The sequence below is a fragment of the Blennius ocellaris genome (assembly GCF_963422515.1).
Source record: "Blennius ocellaris genome assembly, chromosome: 1".
Lineage (NCBI taxonomy): Eukaryota > Metazoa > Chordata > Actinopteri > Blenniiformes > Blenniidae > Blennius > Blennius ocellaris.
This window is the reverse complement of record NC_137650.1, coordinates 6,642,518-6,666,092: the sequence shown is the minus strand read 5'-3', so window position 1 is coordinate 6,666,092 and position 23,575 is coordinate 6,642,518. Positions and strand designations below refer to the sequence as shown.

General features: G+C 44.9%; 1 protein-coding gene across 1 annotated transcript; it reads left to right on the top strand.

Moving 5' to 3' along the window:
* Nucleotides 1-216: 216 nt before the first annotated feature.
* On the top strand, nucleotides 217-4,349 carry LOC308130014 (tetraspanin-3-like). The gene is made up of 7 exons (XM_080496185.1): nucleotides 217-304; nucleotides 851-1,042; nucleotides 1,281-1,355; nucleotides 1,535-1,636; nucleotides 1,859-2,011; nucleotides 2,138-2,221; nucleotides 3,199-4,349. Exons 1-7 carry the CDS (start codon nucleotides 242-244, stop codon nucleotides 3,289-3,291), a joined length of 762 nt encoding a protein of 253 aa, XP_080352311.1. The 5' UTR covers nucleotides 217-241; the 3' UTR covers nucleotides 3,292-4,349.
* Nucleotides 4,350-23,575: the final 19,226 nt, after the last annotated feature.

Genomic DNA, 23,575 nt, shown 5'->3' with positions numbered 1-23,575 from the left:
AATAATAATAATAATAAAAAAAAAAAAACCACTCAGCCGCCCAGCCTTTGTTTTTAAAGGTGACGTCATGTGGAACACGTGACCCGACCCCCCCTCCGTTCTCTCCTCTGATTGGTCGAGGCCGGGTCGACTGGAGCCATTTTATTATTTTACGGGCAGAAGGGGTGCAGGTGCATCACTATTTTTTATTTTAATATAACATCTGTTTGATCACACTAACCGCTATCGTTTTCCCGCCACCATGGGCCAGTGTGGGATCACATCGTCGAAAACTGTGCTGGTTTTCCTCAACCTCATCTTCTGGGTAAGTCGCGGTGGACAAAGTGCGGCGTCCCGGTCAGCCGCTCGGCTCGGCCCGGGGATGGAGAGCCGCGCAGGCCGGCTCAACTGCGCCACAGACGGGCTGCAGCTCGCAGTCTGCTGGGGTGGGGGGGTGGGGGGGGGCTGAGGCCCCATCGGCCGCAGTGAGGCCGAATAAATGCATCCGTTTCACATTTACTGTGAAATGCATCGAGGTTATTTATTAAAAACAAAACGGTGGTATTGTGATCGTTATAGCCGCATCGCTGCCACCCACCAGTGGGAACGATGACGTCATGCAGCAGCAGAGTCTCAGCCTGCATCCCTGCACGTCTCCGTGTCTTAAACACAAAAACAATCCCAGTGCCTTATTGGCTCTTTATCCAACAAGGTGTAGTGTTATATGCACGGTTTTTATTTCCTGCTCTGTTTTATTTCCACCTCCATCCTCACGTTGAGAAAAATGCGAGTTAACACAGTTTTGACAAAGCATTGGGTTTTTCTTGGGTCTTAAAACGTTCTGGTTGGGGGGGGGGGTGTTTCTGTGCAGGCTGCAGCCGGGATCTTGTGCTACATTGGAGCCTATGTGTTCATCACATACGATGACTACGATCACTTCTTCGAGGACGTGTACACTTTGATTCCTGCTATTATTATAATCGCCGTCGGGACTCTTCTGTTCATCATCGGCTTGATCGGCTGCTGTGCCACGATACGTGAGAGCTCGTGCGGCCTGGCCACTGTGAGTAGGCTCTGCTTCCTCTGCAAATGAGCACCGTGCACTGGAGACAATCATATTCTACCTTCAGTTACCCTAAAATCACATTTGATAAAGATGAATGTATTTATTAATTCCATTCATTGTCAGTCAATTCAACAATGGAAGCAGAAGATAACCTGTTTTTGTGTCTTTGAGTGTGAGTTTGTTTTTTTTTTATGACGATTTATTTAAGCTGCTTTGTCTTTTGCCGTCATTTCAGTTTGCCGCCATTCTCCTGCTGGTGTTTGTCACAGAATGCGTGGTGGTGGTGCTCGGCTACATCTACAGGGCCAAGGTAAACACGGCCTGGTTGACCCCAGCATTTTTCCACATTTATTGTCCAGCCATTCCAAATATGAGAGACGGTGGACCTTTAAAATACTATGACACGTTTGAGATGTGATAAGCTGTTGCTTCTGCAAACCAGCGTGAGAGAGCAGGAACATGGATGTTTATTTATTTATTTTCACACAGGTGGAAGATGAAGTGAATCACTCCATCCAAAAGGTTTACAACGAATACAATGGCACCAACAGTGATGCGCCCAGTCGTGCGATTGACTATGTGCAGAAGCAGGTGGGTGAAAAATGGTGGCTTTTCTTTTTTTTTTGCTTATTCATTTTCAGATACATAATCCAAGTGTGAACGCATATTTGAACTTTAACTTCCATCCATCCGTCGTCTTCTATCCCTGTGGGTGAAGGCAGCGCAAACACACACTCATATTCACACGAGGGGCAATTTAGCGCCACCAGTTGACCTGTTTTCTGCATTTTCACTCGCCGTTCTTCCCCGTAGCTCCACTGCTGTGGGATCCATAACTACTCTGACTGGAGAAACACTCGCTGGTTCAAAGAGTCGAAAAACAACAGCGTCCCAGTGAGCTGCTGCCAGCCCAGCATCACCAACTGTACAGGCACCCTCACCCGGCCTGCAGACCTCTACCAAGAGGTGAACGCACACACAATACATGGAACATTTGTTTTTTCTGCCATGAATTCTCAGACACAAGCAAAAATAACCTGTCCTTTGTGTTTTGGCATATAAAAGATTGAACCTGTTTTTTGTTGTTTGTAGGGTTGTGAAGCTCTTGTGGTGAAGAAATTAAAGGAGATCATGATGTATGTCATATGGGCCGCTTTAACCTTCGCGTCGATACAGGTGAGAAACTATGCAGAGTAACTTTCACGTGAACAGTTTATCACCTCTGCACTCCTGATGCAAAAGTTGATAATGGCACAGGTTCTTTGAAATGCTTGGTGAGGGAGGTGTGAAGGACGAGGCTGCTGCACTCAACCTTGTGGCTGCCGTAACCTCCGGGCTACAAGCCATGACTTTTTTTCCCCACAGGCTTTGAATCCTGTGGCTTTAACGACGATGCTGCTAATTTATGGATTTGTATGCATTAACAAACGTTCAATACATTGGTGATGCATTCAGGTGCATCACGTAACTGCAACCCGCTGCGCTCCCGGCTGACCGATCGTCCTCAGAATCACAATCAGCGATAAAATACTTTATCAGAGATAAAACCTTCAGTGTTTGTGTTTTTGCTGTAACACACACACACACACACACACACACACACACACACACACACACACACACACACACACACACACACACACACACACACACACACACAAGTTTTCTTTAAAAAAAACACATTCCTGCAGTTAAATTCATGGCCTGTTACTTTGTGGGCCTGCAGCTTATAGACAAGTGCTGCATATACTGTACATATATATGTCCACATTTTGTTTTTCTTTTTAAAATTTGGTGGGTGGAGCTTATATTCAGTTGCGCTCAGTCGTCTGGAAATTCCAGCAAATGCCTCTGAATCCTCCAAACCCTTCTCAACAAGTCAAAGTCTCATTTATTGGCGCACGATAAAGTTGAGCACAAACTGAAGTCGCAGCGTCTCTGATTTGCTGTTGTTGTGGACCTGCTGCCTGTAAACTGCCGACAGAGACGATTCCCGTATACGTGAATGCCAGTAACAGTTTCAGTTCACTAATAATAGTTTAGTTTTGTTTCTGTTTTTTTACATATGCGGTTTGTTTCCATGAGCTCGTGAGAAGTGGTAACTGCTTTCAAATGCCCGGCTGTTGTGTGTGTGTGTGTGTGTGTTCCTGCAGATGCTGGGCATGCTCTGTGCCTGCGTGGTGCTGTGCAGGCGGAGTCACGACCCGGCGTACGAGCTGCTGGTCACCACCAACAGCTACGCATGAGGAACGCCACGCAGCCAAGCAAGCACCTTAACAAGCCACTGGAGCGTCACCGGACATGTCCACAGTAGATACCAGGCGTAGTTCTATAAGCTCAAGCACACCTTGCACAACTCATGATAAAGTAGCCGACACTGGCGGTGGTCTGGGCGGGTGCTTCAGGGGAAAACCCCCTTATTTATTGACATGCTTTTTAATTACCATTACTTTAAATGTGTTTCTTTGTTCCCTTTCTTCTTCTTCTTACAAATACGGAAATACTTTGCAAAGCCAAAGTCATGTAAGGCTAATACACATTATTGATGTTGACGCAGATTTCTTTTTTTTTTTTCATTTTTCGGGTGGCTTCTTTACATTTGTGTTCATTCCCAGTGCGGATGATGAGGAGCAGTTTGGAGCTTCGCTGTACAAATCTGGTATGAAGTGATGTGTGGAATGTATTTCATTGTGTGCAGGTTTTTCACTCTGGAGATTTTACCAGGCCGTTTAAATCCACCAGTTTTGCTCTATTGAAGTTGTAAACACTATTGCCGAGTCCCCGGTGTGTGAGAATGGAAGATCGTCTCACTGCATTGAAAGACCGGAGGCTCAGTTTTGACAATTCATTCCAGTGTTTAAGGTAAACGTCCCGGACAGAATGTGAATCGGTCTTTTTGTGTTTCGTTTCGTTTCGTGTTTTGTTTCTGAAGCAGCTTTTCCTCTCAAAGCCATGTCTGGTGGAAAAGAGTTTTTCAAGTTCACAAATTAAGCAGGTTGCGAATAATTGTACATCCCGTTTCGGTGCAGATGTTTTCTGAACCAGGCTGCACGAGTGCGGCATTGCCAGTGTACAAATTGTGAATCAACCCTTTGGTCTGGGTGCCGTTAGGAGTATTATCAGTGGAACCTGAAAACCTGTTCCTGTAGGTCACCTTTGTTTCTTCTGTTGACTCTGTTAGTTATGAACCCCCATGCAGGGAATTTTACTGCATTATTTTATACACATTAGTTAACTTGTGCACCGTTTTAATATTTTTGAGCCCATTGTTATTTAGCTAGTGCTGCTGGAGGAAAAAAAATCATCTGACAACATTGTGTACAGAGTGGAGAGCAAGCAGGAAACCAATAAACTCATACATTTCAACTGGATTGTTCTCTTTGTGGTTTTCTTCATTTTTGGGGGGGTAGTTGTTTCCACAGATAAAATAGAAAATATGCATACAATTTTAAATAGCAATTCACATTCCTCTTGAATGGTGGTAAAACTGACTTATTTTATGGTGTTACTTGTTATGGTATCATACAAAATATATATTCTAGATTACAAAATGTACAAATCTGCTTTAATTTTCACCAGCTTCCATTCATATGAAAACAAAAGAAATAATCAAAATGGACAGTTGCACATCTAAACAAAATGATTACAGCTGCAGGAGTAAATATCTTTAGAAGTGATGGATCAAATGTAAAAATCTGCTTGTTCCATCAATACCAGTAGTAGAGGAAACACAACAAATGCATGACTGGAGTTTAGTAATATTACTTTGTATATGAGTATTTTTGCCGATATTATTACTGATATTTATGCTTATGCTATAACAGTGAGTATGTCCATGATTTGAATTAATACTGAAAATATTTAAAGGGAACTGAATGCAAACCGTCACCTTGTAAATTTATACATTTATTTAGAAAGTAAGTTTGAAGTCAGACCACGGTAGAGTCGGCTCTGGAGGCCACGAAGTAGTGAAATGAGGTTTACATGCAATATACCACTGCTTTACATTCATCGTGGCGTTTGTTTGTTAGTTTTATTTTTACATTTTGGAGCTCATGAATGAAATAAACAACTATCAGCCAATTTAGTTGTTGGTGCAGTACTTTCCTAGCATGGAGTTTAATGTCCGATTCCACCGTTCGAGGGCTCCTTGTGACTGGGGGTGGGGAGAACTGGAGGTTGTATGAGTTATACCCAATTCTTTTAACACTTAGGGAAAATAGAGGAGGCTGGCAATGTGTTCCCTGGTCAGATGAGGCCTTGGGAAAACCAAATGTTGAGAAGGATTTCACAATGGTAGGAGCCGTCTGTTGCTGTAGTGGCTCGGCCTCGGGGGATCAGGATGCAGCACAAGTAATGGCTAGCAAGCGTTGATATCCCCCTTTTGAACAAGGGTCCAGCACAGTCTATGATACATTTTTCAAAAGGTTCACCAACCACTGGGATGAAGTGGTGCAGGCGGTACCACTTGGTTTGGTTTGGTTTACCAGCAAGTGAACAAGTTCCTGCAGAACTTTGCCACATCTGCTCTCAAACCAGGCCAGAACAAATATTGGAGAACTAGTTGGTAGGTTTTGTTTACAACTAAATGACCACAACCAGGCGTCACCATGAGCAATGTGTGTCCCATCACCAGTTCTGATTCTAGTGTTACCAGATGCAACGGTCCAAGAGTGTAACCCAGGAAGTCATTTCCAGAAAACATGTTAAAAAGAAACAATAAATGTGTGTTGAGCTATGTTGAGGAATACGTGTTGTGTCTCGTGTCTTTCATATCTCAGTCTAGGATTGTCTTCTGTTAAGGCAGAGAATTGCCTTCTTGTCGATCAGCCTGCACTAATAAAAAGCAGGAGTTTGATCAGTATTGAGAGTAGTAGTTTTCTGGTTCTGTTGGGAACAATGAATGAAAGAATGCTCAATGTTTAAGTTGCTTATTAAGTATAATTTCTTGCCTTGTGAAAACTTGCTCCAGTAACTTTTGGTGTGTAAAGAGACTAATCTGCCGAATGTATTAATGGATGTATACAAGGTGCTTGCTGATGAATTTTTATCAGTGCATCCATATGAGAAAACTATTAATGGTTAAGAGAGAGATTTAAGATGTACATAACATACTGAAATGCATCATTTAGTTGATTGTCAATAAAGTTCAATGTTTATTTGTTGTGCCATACATTTACACATAGAACTAAAATTGTATTTCTCTTCACACCCACGTTTAAAAGAATTTAATGCGCTAAAATATATACGAGAAATAATTGAGCTACATATATACAAGCTAAGAATTAAATAAGTTAAGAGAGGTATAAAAAGTCAAATGAGGTAAACGTGGCAGTGAAATCAACAAAGTGAAGTGAACAGAAAGTTATAACAAATAATAAGGACAATTCAATTTCTTCTATTGGATCATCAGTGCAAGCAGAACATTCCAGACTGTCTTCTAGAGGCTTCGAGGGCCACAGTAACACAAACCTTGGCCCTCCGTTCTCCTTCCTTCTCACTCTTCAGCCTCGACACTCAGGCTGCCAGCAGGGACCCAGACTCTGCTCGGCCTTGTTGGCTATACATTTGAACCAACAACATGTAACACACATGTCCCATCACCCAATCACCTACATAACCACTGATATGAAGATCACACCTCATCCATCTGGTTCTTTATCCCCCCCCCCCCGCGCCTAGTGACATTATGAAGTGTTGCTTTATCTCCAGCCACTGGTTCATAATGAGTGTGTGTGTAGGAGGCAGATAACTCGAAGATTTTTCCTTCTCTCCTTTTCATTCATTCATATCAAGTTGTTTTTGGCTGTATCTTTATTTAATTCATTTTAAATTGAATAAATCAAAAATAATAATGTGAATACATCTCTTATTTTGCAGGATTTTTTTTTGTTTTTTTAATCCAGACACAGAAAAGCTGAAATGGATGCAGTGCAAACTTAGTAAAGGCTGGCTGCATGTTTATTGTGCCTTAAATTGAAATTGAAACTCGAAAAACGGAAATCAGGTTCTGTTATGAGTGTGTGAAATAAAATACGACCGTAATTCTTTATTTCAAGCTTGATTTACCGAAAGTCGAGTATCTTCTTCTTCCTTACGGAACGGTCCCAAAAATGTCTCCACTTCTGCTGCCCAGCATTCTCCACCTTTCCTAAAGCAGTTCAAGTTTCATTTCAGGAGTTCTGAGCCGTTTGGCTCTTTATTTGCTTTTAGTTTGTGATTGTTCAGACGGGGATACGAGGATTTCCTCACACATGCACACGCAGTCGGCAGCGCAGTCACAAAATTTGGGCTGCGCTCTCAAACGCAGTGGGGCTGCAACAGAACCTGCACAAAGGGGTGGATGACGATGATTTTTATGTCACACGTACTTTCCGCACACGCAGCCGCAAGGATCATGAGAAATCATTGAGAAAATGTGAAAATGATATTGGCAACACATAGTGCCAATGTGTAAACACACCTTCAGTATGTAAACATACTCACCCTGCTAAAGCTTATTTCTTTTCAGGGCCACTGCTTCTGTTCTGTTGTCTGCGTTACGTTTCCTACGTGATTATCTTGTATTTGGCCGTCACGCCGTCACAAACTCTCTGGTGTGGACATAAAAACTAAAAGAATTACATACTACTCCCTCAACAAGTTATACATGGATGAATTCATCTGGAGGAGTTCCTCCTCCCCGTGAAGAGGAATGTCTTTGGTTTCCTCAGTTGTCCCTTGATTAAATTAGTTCATGGTGTTAGTTTGAATCTACAGCATCCTCCAGTGTAACGAGCTGAACAATGTGGCCAATAGTACTTTTGCCTCTTGTTATAGAAAAATCTAAGGCCTCTTACATTTTTATGGCCTACATGTGTGAAAACTAACTTATCTGCGAGGGCCACAGATATCTCCCTTTCTCGTCACCCCGGATGCTCCTGATAACTTCCCCTTCTGCCAGGCCCCTGCCACCCCAGACCAGTTTACCATCTTTGTATATAAAGCCGCTTCCCCGTAGTCTCGTCCTCCAAGGCCTGTTTCTGGCGCCGCCATAAACTGGAGCCAAAACAATGATTAATGAGCTCCAGATTAACAAAGGAGGAGAGTGTGCAGGAGGTTAAGATGGTCAGAAAGTGCATGTCTGTGTTTGTGTGAGGATGTCTGTGAAACGTCTCTTTGTCTGTCAGGTGTGTGAGCGCTCCGGCTGTATGTCTGAATAAATTCCCCTCTGAGCATCTCACCCTGTGTGTCACTTCGTCTTTCCAAACCTCCGGTCATCACTGAAGAGCAGCAAAACTATCCACCACAGATTGCCGTTGTCGGCAGTTTTTCAAGAGAACAACAAACATGGTGAGTGCAAAATGTTTTATCCTGCCTTGTCATGTTATTGTTTGACGAAATCAAAAGAACAGATTGAATAAATGGATGGAAAATTGTGCATTGATTTAAAGTGTTAAAATTAAGTGATGCCGAGAGTAAGGAAGCTGAATAATTGGTAAATTTGAACAACAGCCGCACTCTGTTGGGATTTTGTTGGTGGTTGATTATTGAAAGTTCCTCTCAGGACACTGACTGAAGTCTCCTCGCACAGTTCGGGCAAGAACTCCTGAGAGATGCCCCAGTTGTGAGCGTGGCTCGCTGGGAGGTTTTGTGTGAACAACAGTTGTGAGCATAACTAGCTGGAGGGCTTGTTGAAGCCTCGAGTTCAATTGTCTGTCTTGTTTGTGTGATTTTATGTCCGATCTGCTCAGCGCGTCACTCGACACTGTGGTGGGCTGGTGCAGGATCGATGAGTTTTATACCCGATCTCTGATAGGAGATCACTTTCTGTGAGCCTGTTGGTCTTGTCATTTTTTTTTCGAGTGGCGAGTTGCGAGTGATCAGATAGTCTTTGGGTCGTTTCACTGCCGGGAGGCAGTAACAAAGTTTGTTATGAGAACAGCCCAAGCTGGTGCCAGGACTGTGGAGGATTTATGCGAGGACTCCCAGGAGGAGAAATAGGGCTGTGGACCATTCTCCATTAAAACTGCCAACAATTCTTCACCAACGCACTAAATTTCATTATTGTTTAAATATTTATTATTTAAAAAGATGCTCTGGGAATTGTTGAGACGTGCAGCGTGTTGTGTTTTGTGTTGTTGTATGTAATCGCTGTTTTCACTAACACTTTACGAATTGTCGGTAAACATGGGTAACACAAAGTCAAATCAGTCCACAGCAGAAGTTGATAAAGACAAAAATAAAAAGATTGGAAACAAGAAAATTTCGAACAAGGCTAAAAATAGACGCGGTAATGTCGCACACACATTGGATGCAGACGCAACAGACGCACAGATTGAACATGCAGACCCAAAGGAGGTATTGGAGAAAAAATACAGCCGATCTACTCCGGCAGGGCTGATTGGCAGAACTAAAGGATGGCATCATGTGGTTCCGTTCACGGTGTTGATTAATTTGAGAACGGGAGGTTCTTGGCCCGTGGAAGGCTCATTTTTGGATTGTTTGTTGGATTTGGCAGAGAGAGCGTCTCAGCCGTCTGCTGATTTATCCGCTTGGGATGCGAACTACATGTCTGAGTGTGTAACAGTTTGGAAACAAGTTGCGGAAAACATGAAATCAAATGAAAAACAATTTGACTGGGCAACTCCCGATCTGCAAAATATGATAGAGGAGGAGTCCGCAAAATGTAATGACAAACACATACCCATTCTGGAATCTGTGCTTCAAACAAGATCTTTGGAAATGACAAAAATCATGAATAAACACCCTGATTGTGCTAAAAAGAGAGTTAAGGCTATGCTGTTTGGATGGTTGAAGCGTCAACCAGCGAATTTACAAACAACTGAACACGTGCGGCGAACTTTGGGTTTGTGTAATCTGACGGTCTTTGACAGTGCAGCCGCCGAGCTGACGCATCCTAGTGCGGTATCTCCGGAATGTTCACTATTTTCAGACAAGCCGGCATTGCAGTATCTGAAATTGAGTGAGAGAAAGATGGAGAAAGAGGGAAGAGACAGCCAGGAAGCAGTTCGGCAGTTGCGGTGCGAAGTCGAAAATGTACAGACAGCAAAGAACAAGATCAGGGAGAGAGTAGAAGAATGCAGAAAAGACACTGAATTTCTGTTAATGGCTGCCGCTGCTTCAGGTTTGTTTGGTGAATTAGGTGAGCGGTCCGGTCAGAGCAGAGGAGATGGACAGAGTGAGGTTTCAGGAAGAGCGAAGGGGCGGTTCAGAAAGGAGGAGTCACAGTCAGAGGAGGAGGAAGAGGGCGAATCAGAGGATGAGGGTGGTGACGGAGGGCCCTTCGCAGGAGCCTCAGCCCCCGCCCTAACAGGGAAAGATGAGAAGCTACAACAGGGAAAGAAGAAAGAGAAAGAGAAGCACATGAACAAGACTGTAAAAACACGCAGTCAGGTTAAAGATGTGAGGTCTAATGCTCCTGGACTCATGATAGGTGAAGTACCGGTGTGCAAGCCGTGGTCTCCTGCAGAGATCACCAACATGATCGAATGTGCTCCTGATCCGATAAGACGCTCCGCTGCTTATTTGAGCTGGTTGACACGAACGTGCACTATTTACAACTGTTTGATACCGGATGTGAAACAGTTGATCATTTTCTCCTATAAAGAGGAATGGGAGAGTTGCCAGGACTCTTTTGAGTTTCCAGCAGATCCACATAATGGGTTGTGGGCTGCTAATGGCGACGCGGCTCCGATGTTTACGTGGCTTAATGGTACATGTAAAGAAGCGATTGAAAAATGCGCGAAAACATCTCATGATTTTTCACGAGTGGTTCATTGTATTCAGGAGAAGGAGGAATCCATTCCTCGGTACATTGAAAGATTTGTTACAACGTGGGACGGCTGGGCCGGATTAGATAGAACGAAGAATGACGGTTTTGCAGTACAGACTTTGTTGAATAATGTGCGGCCTCACATTTCGCAAATTTACAAGTTGATGCATTTGGATTGGCAAACCAAAACATGGAAGGAGACGGTTGATCGCTTGATGTTGATGTATCGCCAGGAATCTTTTGCAAACCATAACCTATGTCTTTTTGTTAACCAGATAAATCAGCAGATGTACAATCCATTGAATCCCAGCGTGGTATGTAACACCCCGACACCCGCTCCTGGACAGGTGGTAAACTATGCAATGACGGCTCCAGCCACGGCCTGGAACTCAGACTTTGAGACACATCAGTTGGCCCCCTTCCAGTTTACACACAACCAGAGGAGGGGTGGAGGTCAACAGGGAAACAAAAGGCAACCATGTCACAGATGTGGGGGGTTGGATCATTGGTACAGAGAGTGTCCACATAGATCACAACAACAACAGCAACATCACAACAACAGACCCAGAAGAATGTTTAATCGCAGAGATTTTAGCCATGGCAGAAACACTACACCTCGGCACATGCAGATGCAACAACATCCACATAATCAGATGCAGCCAACACAACAGCAGCAGCAGCAACCACCATTGCCGCAGAATCAGCAACTGATACAGCAGCAACTACAGACACAACAACCGCAACAGTTCATGGGCAATTTAAATCAGGCATAGATTGGCCATGGAGAGGAAGGATCAGCACGACAGTTTGTTCAAGCAGCTATAATTAGGTTAACTAAGTCTCCTAAAGACGACCCATTTATCCCAATGAAAATAAACGGTGAAACAATTGAAATTTTGGTTGATTCTTGTGCTACAATATCCACGGTAAAATCAGGTGAACAGGTTTGCAATCCAACTGAGCAAACTGTTTCCCCAGTGGGAGTTTCTGGTGTTCCACTTTCGGAAAACATTTCTGAAAAAGCTCACATTGCTATTCAAGATTCACATTTTCAGCATTCATTTATTATTTCAGACAAAAGCCCTATCAATCTGATGGGACGTGACCTGTTGTGCAAACTGAATGCATCCATTCATTGCACACCAGACGGGTTGTTTTTGACAATTCCGGAGAACAAGGCAATGCAGGCTGTTCCAGTGCTCCATAAAGCAATAGACAGTCTGTATTTCTGGGATCTGCCGGGATTTAATATGATAGATTTTTTCTCAGTGCAAAATGTTTAAAGATTCGCAATGTGCTTCATTTATGTCAACAATGAGACCGCTGATAAAATGTTACAGTACAGCGGCCTTTAATCCTCCTAAATTGTATGAAGAAAAGGCAAAATCTAATCTGAACTCAAAACAACAACTGTTATGCAAAGAGTTCATGTTTGTTGGACCACAAGGATGTGCAATACCAGTGCTGTTGACAGAAGAACAATATGTGTGGTATGATGATGAACATTCATATCCTCATGTAACTGTGGCTACAGGGTGTGAACCACACAGAGTGGGTGAAATGGTGACGCTGTGAGGCTTTGATGGCATCGGTGGGTGAGTCAAAAAACAACATTGTTACAGATCTTGGAGAAGATTTGTTCCTGATACAGTTAAAGGAGCCGCTTACCCTGCGTCCCAGTGCATTTGTGTTACAACAACCACCTGAAGTGATTCAGTTTGATGCACCTTCAGCTTTGGCTGAGGTGCCAGCCAGTTTATGGGCCAAACATAAGAACCATGTAGGTTTAATAGCTTCTGCAGAACCACGCAGAGTTACAGTTAAACCTAATGCTAAACTTCCAATGATCAGACAATATAATTTGTCCCAAAAAGCTATTGATGGAATAGCTGATGTGATTTCATGCCTGATTGAACAAGGGGTGTTGATTGAAACTTCCGGTCCTTGTGATACACCTGTTCTGCCGATCACAAAACCAGGCAGACCAAATGAATGGAGATTTGTTCAAGATTTGCAAGCAATGAACAACATTGTTGTACCAGCAACACCTGTTGTTCCAGATACCAACACCATTTAGGCTTCTTTGCCTTCTAATAGCACGTGCTACACAGTCATGGACTTGTGCTCAGCATTCTTTTCCATTCCATTGCACCCAGACAGCCAATATCTGTTTGCTTTCACCTACAGAGGTAAACAGTAAACTTGGACTAGGTTAGTCCAGGGCTTTGTGGAGAGTCCGGGGGTGTATGCAGCAGCGGTTAAGCGTGACCTGGAGGACCTGCACCTCTCAGGAGGAAGCACACTTATTCAATATGCCGGTGATTTTCTCGTCGCCTCACCAACACCTGAGGACTGTAGAACCGATTCCATCTTGCTTCTGAAAAGGCTTTGTTTCACTGTGGCAATAACATGTGCACTGTTAATGACTGTTTTATAGCGTACCCCAAGTATGTGCACAGGAACAAGCTGTGGTGGGGTTCGCTGGCGTCTGAACACTACACAGTGGTGCAGACAACAAGGTCAAGAGTTGAAGTGACACTGAATCTGGGGAATCTTCAGCATCTGAGCCCAAACGGGTTCTGGTGCTTCACAAGAAGTGGGGTTGCCGGAAGAAGATTACATGATCTGTGGTGAGAAAGCATACAGGTGCATTCCAACTAGTTTTAGTGGAGTTGCTATCTGGCTTATCTGATCCCAATGATCAGGAAAGTCGATACGGCATAGGGTTTTGGGGTTGTATCATCCTTTACATCAACAGGTTCAGAGCTTGTCTCCTGTTCAGCAGGTGTTTGATGTTATGCTTCCATTTTACGGTGTTTATGCTAACCAACAGGAGATCAAGGCGTTGAGTGGAGTGTTGGAGAATCAAATGAATACGTCCACCAGAGCAATTACAGTGGAGAACAAGGAGTTGCAGGAGGTCAAATCAGTGGCTTTGGAGAATCGGATGGCGTTGGATATGGTACTGGCAGCTCAGGGAGGTGTGTGTATGGTGATTGAGACTGAGTGCTGTGTTTATATTTCTGATCAACGAGAGAGGTGATTGATTTAGTCCATGATACGGCTCACGGGATAACTGAACTTCACGATTCACAGGGCTTTGACTTTGGGAGTTTTGGAGGCGTGTTTGGATCTTGGGGAGCTGGACTGGTCAGGTTTCTGGTGACTGTGATTGTGGGTGTGATTGCTTTAGCGATGATAATCATCTGTGGAGCTGCAACTGTAAGATGCATGTGCAGGAGAGAGACTAGAACCACATTTCAGGATGTTCAGATCATTGCGTCACCTATTGTTGAAGAAGAAGAAGATTACAGGCTGAATTGGATCGCGAATGACAAGGAGTGAGAAGTTTTTGTTTATTAATCAGTAGTGAATAGATGAAGGTACTGTTGGTACTCTTAATTAGTCTTAATCGAGTTTAATCAATACATTACTCAAGTAGATGTAGGTACATTTTAATTAGACGATGAGTGTGGGTGAATAATAAAGATGATTCTCACCTTTTTTGGATGATCAATGACACTAATCAATATATTCTCAATGCTCGAGATCTCAGGAAGTCAATATCACTGTATTTTGGTGCACTATACACCCGACACAGAGGGACCTCAGCGTGAATGTGCCTTAAATATCTACTGTTATCTTTGATGCTGTGATTTTCAATAAAGATTCATATTTATTTCTTTACACAATATAAAAAAAGAAGAAAACCCAATGCTGCTACAGTATTGTTAAAAAGAGTTTTATTACTTTTGTATGTTTAGTACAATAATCAGTATTACTCCTGTTCAGATTATGGATTGACAGGTTTCGGATGATGGCATTGTTATGTGTTACAAATAATTTTGATGATTTCAATGGACCCATGCGTTGCATTGTATGTCATTGTAGTTATGTAATCTGTTTCTCTGGGTCACACATAGGTGCAGAGGGGACCAGCTCTTTTACTCCTTCCCAAATTGGCCTAAAGGGGAGGTGAGGTTTGGGCTGGATCCTCGGCTCAAAGTCTCTGGGGTGCATTCTCTGTGACCTTCCAACTGATTTGGTAAATATCTGCACATTCTTATGTGTATAGTCGCAATGGAAGGGCTGGTTTATGTACCTCGAAGGGGCTGCGAGTCAAGGGTGAGTTTGTGTGACCGTTAAATTCAACACAAGAAAAACAAGAAAATGAGATGCAACGAGGGGTGTGTTTTGCCGGGGATAACAGGATATCATCATGAATGTTGTAAACTGTTTGTGAATGTGAATGCGTTATTCCATGTTATCTGCTAAAGTCTCCATCTTGTATATGTAATAAATGTGTAGTGGTAGTAGTGTTGATCTCACCATCAAAAAGGATCGATTTGTTATAGAAAAATCTGAGGCCTCTTAGATTTTTATGGCCTACATGTATGAAAACTAACTTATCTGCGAGGGCCACAGATATCTCCCTTTCTCGTCACCCCGGATGCTCCTGATAACTTCCCCTTCTGCCAGGCCACTGCCACCCCAGACCAGTTTACCATCCTTGTAAATCTGGAGCCCATTAATCAGTGTTGTTTTTGCTCCAGTCTATGGCGGCGCCAGAAACAGGCCTTGGAGGATGAGATTACGGGGAAACGACTTTATATACAAAGGAGGAGAGTGTGCAGGAGGTTAAGATGGTCAGAAAGTGCATGCCCGTGTTTGTGTGAGGATGTCTGTGAAACGTCTCTTTGTCTGTCAGGTGTGTGAGCGCTCCGGCTGTATGTCTGAATAAATTCCCCTCTGAGCATCTCACCCTGTGTGTCACTTCATCTTTCCAAACCTCCGGTCATCACTGAAGAGCAGCAAAACTATCCACCACACCACTCATTTTAACCATTAAAGTCAAATTAAATAGCTTTAAACAGATTTGCTCAGTAACTAATTTAAATTTACACAGACATCGTTCACACAAAATGATTTATATCTCATGTTTAACCACAGTAGAGAAATCACAGCCCACCTCATCTCGGCCGTCTGAGTGCACAATCCCCGAAAACTCAGGTTCTATTAAGTGTGATTTAGAAATATCGACCTCATTTCAACATTGTAAACAACAATATTCCCACGTAAAACACTCATTAAACTACACTCAAATGACACTAATATTTCAGATTTTTTTGCTCACAGACGTGTTTTTTTTTCTCTACCATTTTCCGCGTTCTCTTAAGGCATCTCTTGCCAAATGCATTATGGGTAATTTGGCTTCCCAAGCCTGCACAAGTCTGGGTGTATCCTCGATAAAGTGGGCGGAGCGAGGACACATCTGGGTATTCCATGTGCACTCGGTGAGAAGTGGCCTAAGAACTGGAACAGTACTTGGTCTCCCACTGATGATGTTTCACGAGTACATGAGGACACAAGTATGGACAAGTATGGGTATTGGAAAACTGCTTTAATCATTTGTCTCCAGGTCAGAATCAGAATCGTCTTTATTGTCATTGCAACAGGTACAACGAAATTGCACAGGTCGTCACTGTTCCTCCAAGGGTAACCTCGCTTAACACATGTCCAGTTGTGTTTCTGTAAGTAAAACTCAATAATCTCTTTAGTTTCTTTGTCCTCACTCACTTTTCACTGATTCAATGTGTTTGTATGCATCTTTCCCTGCAGAACCAGACGACTAGTCTTGTCTAGTTTTGGCTCTAAATAAGCTTTTGGTTGTGTTTTTGTGTGTTTTATTTTTACCGACCTGAAGATCATTACATTTAGTTTGTTCAGAGCTTTAATTCATTGCATCATTTATTAAATCTCAGTTTATTTATTCATAGTGAGGCCTGAGTGTGGATCACATTCAATGTTGATTGATTTTTTAAAACCTTCCTTAATGTGAGCTCTTACATTTGTTTTCTTGTGCGTGCAGAAAACGACAGCGTGACGACCAGCAGGCCGGAGCAGACTCCCCTCCAGAGCTCCAACATGGACGGACGAACGTGACAAAATATGTACGAACCCTCATCACGAGTAAATCATAAACGTTCACATGACGTTTGGAAATGTCATTTTAACCAAGCTGATACTACAACTGCAAAGTTTCCTGTTTTGAGGCTAGAAACACGACTGCGGCCAAGAGCGAAAGGTCAAAACCACCTTTCTATCAATCAGTGTTTAAAGTGACCAACTAGATCAGATGGTTCAATGCACAAGAAACATCTGTAATCTGTCATCACATGAAATGGAATGCAAAACAGAGGTTCTTGATAACATAGTGCTTCATGAATATTTGAGGAATTTGTGGTTTTTCTTTATTTTGCAGTGTCTGAATGGAGCCAGGAGAGGCTGAGACCCTGCGGCTGCTTGTAAAGCTGTGACTAAATTATGACTCCACACTTCTTACTGTTGTTGATAATAAAGAAACATTTAATCTTCTGAACCTGACATTTAACATCATAAAAACAAAAAAAACAAAACAGGGGTAACCCTTCCTTTTACAGTTCCCCAATTACCAGGTACTTACAAGATAAATTACCTGGTAATTCATAGCATTGTATTGTGTAATTAATCACTAGTGTAAGAAGGTGTGGTGATGAGGGACACGCTAGTGGAGGTGGTGCCTCTGAGCACACCGGCCAAGAGAGTCCTGGTGGGGAACGTTCCGCCACTAGTGGAGGATGGAACCCTGCTGGAGCTGCTATCCAGGTATGGAAAGGTGGTGTCTCCTGTGAGGAAGCTGTCCTCAGGCTGTAAGGAGCCGGAGTTCAGGCACATCATCACCATGAGGAGCTCCTCCTGTGGGACATGAAGGACAGCAAGCAGGAGTTAAACCTGTCCTTCAAGGTGAACGTAGACGGGTTTGACTACGTCCTGTTTGCCACCACCGACACTATGAGGTGCTTTGGGTGTGGACAGGAGGGGCACCAGAGGAGGTCCTGTCCTGAGGAGGGGGCCAGTGGGACAGGAGGAGGTGCAGGAGGAGGAGGGAGAGGTGACGGTGCAGGAGGGGGAGGAAGTAGAAGGGAAGGGGGCGGAGGAAGTGTGTGTGTGCGAGGGGGGGGGGGCAGAATAGCAAGGAGAAGATAGTTGGGGGGGAGGTGGAGGAGGGGAAGGTGGGGGGGGCTGGTGTAAGTAATAGAGGTGGAGAAGCGATTGATGGAGGTGGAGAAGGTGAAGAGGAGGCTGATGGAGGTGTTGAAGGTGGAGGGGAGGATAGACGTGGTGGGGAAGGGGAGATTTCTCAGTCTCAAGAGGAGGTTGTGGGTGGTGCAGCTGAGCTGGACTCTCAGGGGGAGTTAGTGGGTGGAGCAGTCTCACTGAAGGTCAGGAAGAGGCAGGGGAAACTATGAAGGCTGGCATGAGGGTGGAGGCGGAGGCAGAGATGGAGGTTGAGGTGGAAGAGGGCAACCAGAGGGTACTGAGAGATAAATGAAAGCAGGTGGAGGAGAGAGGCTCAAAGGCAAAGAAGGTGACCCAAGATAAAAGGGGACTATCAGTTTCTCAGGAGGCTGAAGCTGATCTCAGCTCGGCTGAGGAGGGTGGAGGAGGCTGCAGTGAATCCCTTGAGGAGGAGACAGTGAAAGATGGGTACGGAGTGATGGAAATGAAGAAGTTTTTGCAGAGGACAAAGAAGAAAAAAGGTGTGGGAACAGGGAACAGTTTATCAGAAGGGCCCAGATGAACATGAATGTCAGAGGAGAGGAGGGGTTCTCTGAACAGGAGGTGTTCTGTGAGGATCCACACCTCACTCCAGCTCCGGACCCGCCCCGATTGACGCTCCTGCAGGCAATCAAGCAATTGATTGCTCCAAGCTCTTCAGCCCTGCAGTGAGGTGGGTTCGGGGCCAGAGGACTGTTGGTCTCCAGTCTGTGCTGTTAGACTCACCTGCGACAGCAGTCGACAGGAGACTGTGTTGTCCTCCCGGGGAGTGAGTGTCCTCCCCGGGGTGGGTCCTGTTCCAAGAAGCCCGAGAGGAGAATCCCCGGGTCCCCGTTCCTGTCCAAGAAGCCCGAGAGTCCCCGGGCCCCGATGCCCGAGATCCCCGAGAGTCCCCCTGCGGCCGTTCCCCAGTCCGCGCAGCGCGTCCAGCAGCGTCCTGCGCCGTCCGCATTCCTCCCACAGAGTCCCGCGCACTGTCCCTGCTGCTGGGTCTCCCGCCTGCGCCGCACTGCGGGCTGCGTTCCCCGTATGCCGTCCGCACCCCCAGTCCACGGGGTGCCACGCACCGTTCCAGCTCCCCTTTTCCCCATCTGCACAATAAAACTGTGACAATTGCACCTAATCTGCTTTGAGATCTGCTTTTGGGTTCAAGCTCCACGCACCGGCTCCCAGCCGTGACATGTTCAGGATCAAGAAATTCTAGGTGAAAGTGAGGCAACTCCTTCAAAGAGAAGATGAAGAAGCCATATAGTCACTCTCTCCGAGTTGTGCTGTGGGTGGTGTTCTTCTCCATAATGAGCTCCAGTTTCAGAGTCACCACTCTCAACTTAAATGGTGCCAACAACATAAAGAAGAGAATGCAGCTGTATGAACTGGTCAAGCTGAAAAGGATAGACGTGATGCAGGAGACTCACAGTGATGGAGCCATTGAGATGGAGTGGAGGTCGGAGTGGGGGGGTCGCGGTCCTCTTTGCTCAGAGGTTCACTCCCATCTCTTTCAGGATGGAGGAAAGAATTAAAGGGAGGTTCATGGTCGTCACTGCGATGTTTGAGCAGCAGCAGTTTGTTTTTATTAATATTTATGCTCCCGTTGATGGGCCTGACAGAGTTGTACTTTTAAATGAACTGAACAGTTTTTTAATGCACTGTGATTCCACTGATTTCTTGTTTTTAGGGGGGATTTTAACTGTATGCAGGATGACCTTTTAGACAGGGAGTCTCACAGACAGTCCCACAGACTTTTTAACAGCCTGGCTCAGACCCGTGACCTGGTGGACGTCTGGAGGAGGAAGAATGGCAGGACCAGACAGTACTCCTGGAGTTCTTTTAGAGAAGGCTCCATCTCACTGGCCAGACTGGACAGGTTTTATTGTTTTAGCCACCACTTGGGGGCAGTTAAGGAGTGTTTTATGTCACCTGTAGGTTTTAGTGATCACTCATTGGTTCTTAGCAGTGTTTTTATCACTAATATTAGGCCATGCAGCGAATATTGCTTTTTAACACTTCTTTACTTGCTGACTGCCAAAAAAAACGTACAGTGTCTTTAAAATTACAAAGTTTTAGGGGTGAAAAGGTTGATTTTCACTCTCGGAGGCAGTGGTGGGACTGTGAAATTGTTTGATCTTGATCTTGCCAGAGAAATTAAATTAGATTGTAAAAACGACAAACTGCAGCAGGTCCAGTCCCTCCGCAGACAGGCGTTTATGTACCTGAGTGACCCGGAACAGACGCTGGAGGTGTCATTTAAAATAAAGTACTTAGACGGGGACTACACGCTGTACGCCATCTCGGGGAGCATGAAATGTTTTGAGCGCGGGGATGTCCGACATAAACGTCTGGCGTGTCCGCACAGAGAGCAGCCTGCACGCCACAGCGGCTCCACGGAGCGCCGCGGCCTGGGCCAGAGTCTGCGGGTCCTGGGTCTCCCGGTGGACCACGGTCGGAATGGCCGGCCCCCGGTACCAGCGGTCCCGCTGGGTCGCAGGTAGGGGCTCCGACCCCGGGCGCCGATGTGGTGCCAGAGCCGCAGGCAGAAAAAACGGCAGTAGAGGAGGAGGAGGAAGCTGTAAACAGCTCTCCACAACAAGAGAAAAGTAACAAGAGAAAGTTACAGGATGACAGGGAAATAAACACAGACATGAAAAATAAAGAGACGCACACTGTTGAAGACAGTTTACTCAATGGACTGATAGAGACTGAAACACACACACACACACACACACACACACACACACACACACACACACACACACACACACACACACACACACACACACACACACACACACACACACACACACACACACACACACACACACACACACACACACACACACACACAATTAATTCTATTTTAAAAATAAAAAAACAGCACTGAGGAACTAAGTAAACAGAAAAGATTCCGATTAAAGAAACTCCTGACCAAACTGAGGAAGGAAAGGAGAGGGAAGACTCCTTCCTGAAATACAAAATAACATGGCTCCTATTGTGAAGGTGTTTTTGTCTCATTGAGAGTCTGCATGAGAAGAGAGAAGAGCAGAACAGTGAACCACCACCAGAGTGGCTACTCTTAATATGAACAGAGGGAGAGACAGAGAAAGGAGAGCACTAATATCGGAGCTGTGCAAAGACAAGAAAATTGATGTGTTCCTCCTCCAGGAGACGCACAGCTCCCTTGGTAATGAAAGAGACTGGCCCCTGAGCTGGAGAGGGGAAACCTCCTTCAGCCATGGCACTAATTTCAGTGCAGGAGTCGCAGTGCTATTGTCACCCCGCCTGTGTCCTGCAGACATTTCATCCTGCGAGGTGGAGCAGGGCAGGGCTCAGGTGGTGCAGGCAATAAGAGGAACCAAGTTCACATTCATTAACATCTATGCCCACAACACCGGGGCCAACCGTGTTCGACTCTTTCACAAACTAAACAATAAACTAAAACAACTTAACAGCAGTTCTTTCACAATCATAGGAGGAGACTGGAACTGCACCACCCATCCAGACTCAGTCAGGAACACACAGGAACCACACCCACCATCAGCATCCACCCTTTCCACCTTCTTAACTGAAAATGACCTCTTAGACACCTGGAGGACCTTCACCCCTCAGTCAGGCGGTACACCTGGGTAAAGGCCACAGACAGCAGGGTCAGTGCAGCCAGACTGGACCGGATCTACATCAACAAAACACTTGATAACCGTCTGGTCCAGTCCTCCATCACACCTGTAGGTTTCTCTGACCACCACCTCCGTGTCACAGACATCTCTCTACAGACACGCCCACAGCCTCCTCCATATTGGACCTTTAACATCCAGCTCACTCAGGACACTCTCTTCTGTCAGGCTTTTGCCGTCTTCTGGACCCAGTGGAGACGGAGGAAACTGGACTTTGTGAGTTTGGCCAAATGGTGGCAGGTAGGAAAGACCCAAATTAAACTCTTCTGCCAGCAGTACACTGCTCACAGAAGACAAACACAAAAAAACCATCTCCATCGATTAGAACAGGAAATTAGTACATTAGAAGAGCAAATCACTAAAGGGACTGACGGCAATAAAACATTACGTGACAGGAAGAAAGCGCTAAACACTTTCCTCCATACGAAAGCAAAAGAGGCTTTACTAAAAAAATCAGATCACCTCAATTAAAGAAATCGATGCGCCGACCCGCTACTTCTTCAAACTAGAGAAAAAACCCAGGAAAAACAATATGATGACACACCTCAAACAACAATGGAACAATAACAACAGACCCTGCTGAGATGAGGAAGCTGGCCATCAGGTTCTACTCAGACCTGTTCAGCACAGAGACATGTGACCCTGGTGACGTGGCTCAGATCCTGGAGGGGCTCCCACGGCTGGAGGAGTCCATCTCGACAGCACTGGAGTCCAGTTTCTCCTTTGAGGAGATGTCCACGGCGCTCCAGCAGCTTAGCTGTGGACGGTCTCCCGGGATCAACGGCCTCCCAACAGAGTTCGACACCAGGTTTTGGAGTTTACTGGGGGAAGACTTGTTCCTAGTTTTTAACTCCTGTTTGGACTCTGAACTGTTGCCCCTGAGCTGCACGAGGGCCGTCCTGACCCTGCTGCCCAAGAAAGGAGATCTGGGCCTTCTAAAGAACTGGAGGCCAGTGTCACTCCTCTGCACGGACTACAAAATAATAGCCAGATGTATTGGCAACGGATTGAGGAACTGTCTGGACACCCTCATTACAGTGGGACAAACATACTGTGTCCCAGAGCGGAGCATCATGGACAATATCTTCTTGATTAGAGACACTATTGACATTTCACACTCGGAGGGGCTACAAGTGGGACTGTTCTCCATCGACCAGGAGAAGGCTTTTGATAGAGTCGATCGTCTTTATTTATTTAAAACACTTTATTCTTTTGGTTTTGGAGATAAGTTTATTTCTGCAATTAAACTGCTTTACACAGGTGCCACTGTATTGATGAAAGTTGGGGCGGTCTGAGTCGACCGGTCCCTGTTCAGAGGGGGATCAGGCAGGGTTGTCCCCTGTCCGGGATGCTATACAGCAGGGGTGCTCAATACGTCGATCGCGATCTACCAGTTGATTGCAAAGGTAGTAATAGTAGATCGCAATACAAAAAAAATAGACGCTGGTGTAATGAAACTAATTTACCTTTCCGAATTACGAGTACAATCGAACGCAGCATTTTCTGACCTTTAGGTCACCGCACATGCGCAAACAACGACGCTAAGTGTGGCAAAACTAACAAGCTAGTCAGCGAGTTACCGCAAATTTGAAGCCCTCGCTTTTTTCTTTTAAACTAGAGAAAGCTTTCGTCATCAAAAATGAGTGGGGGAGCCGGACCAAGTAAGAAGACGAAAACGTGTCACTTTCATGAGGAACGGAAGGTGGACTTTTTTTTCACAATGTTATTTTCAAAGTGCGTTTGTCTCATCTGCCAGTCTACCAGACTGGCAGATGAGACAAACGCACTTTGAAAATAACAAGAAGGGAAATGTGAAGCGGCATTTTCGGACTGTTCATGAAAAATATGACATCAGCTTCCCGCCGAAAAGCGAGCTGAGAAAGAGAAAGGTTGAATGAACTAAAATCCCAGTTGTCCGTCATTTTTCACACAACATACTTCAAAGTCGCCACCGAAGCATCTTTCCGTGTGAGTCACGTCATCATTAAT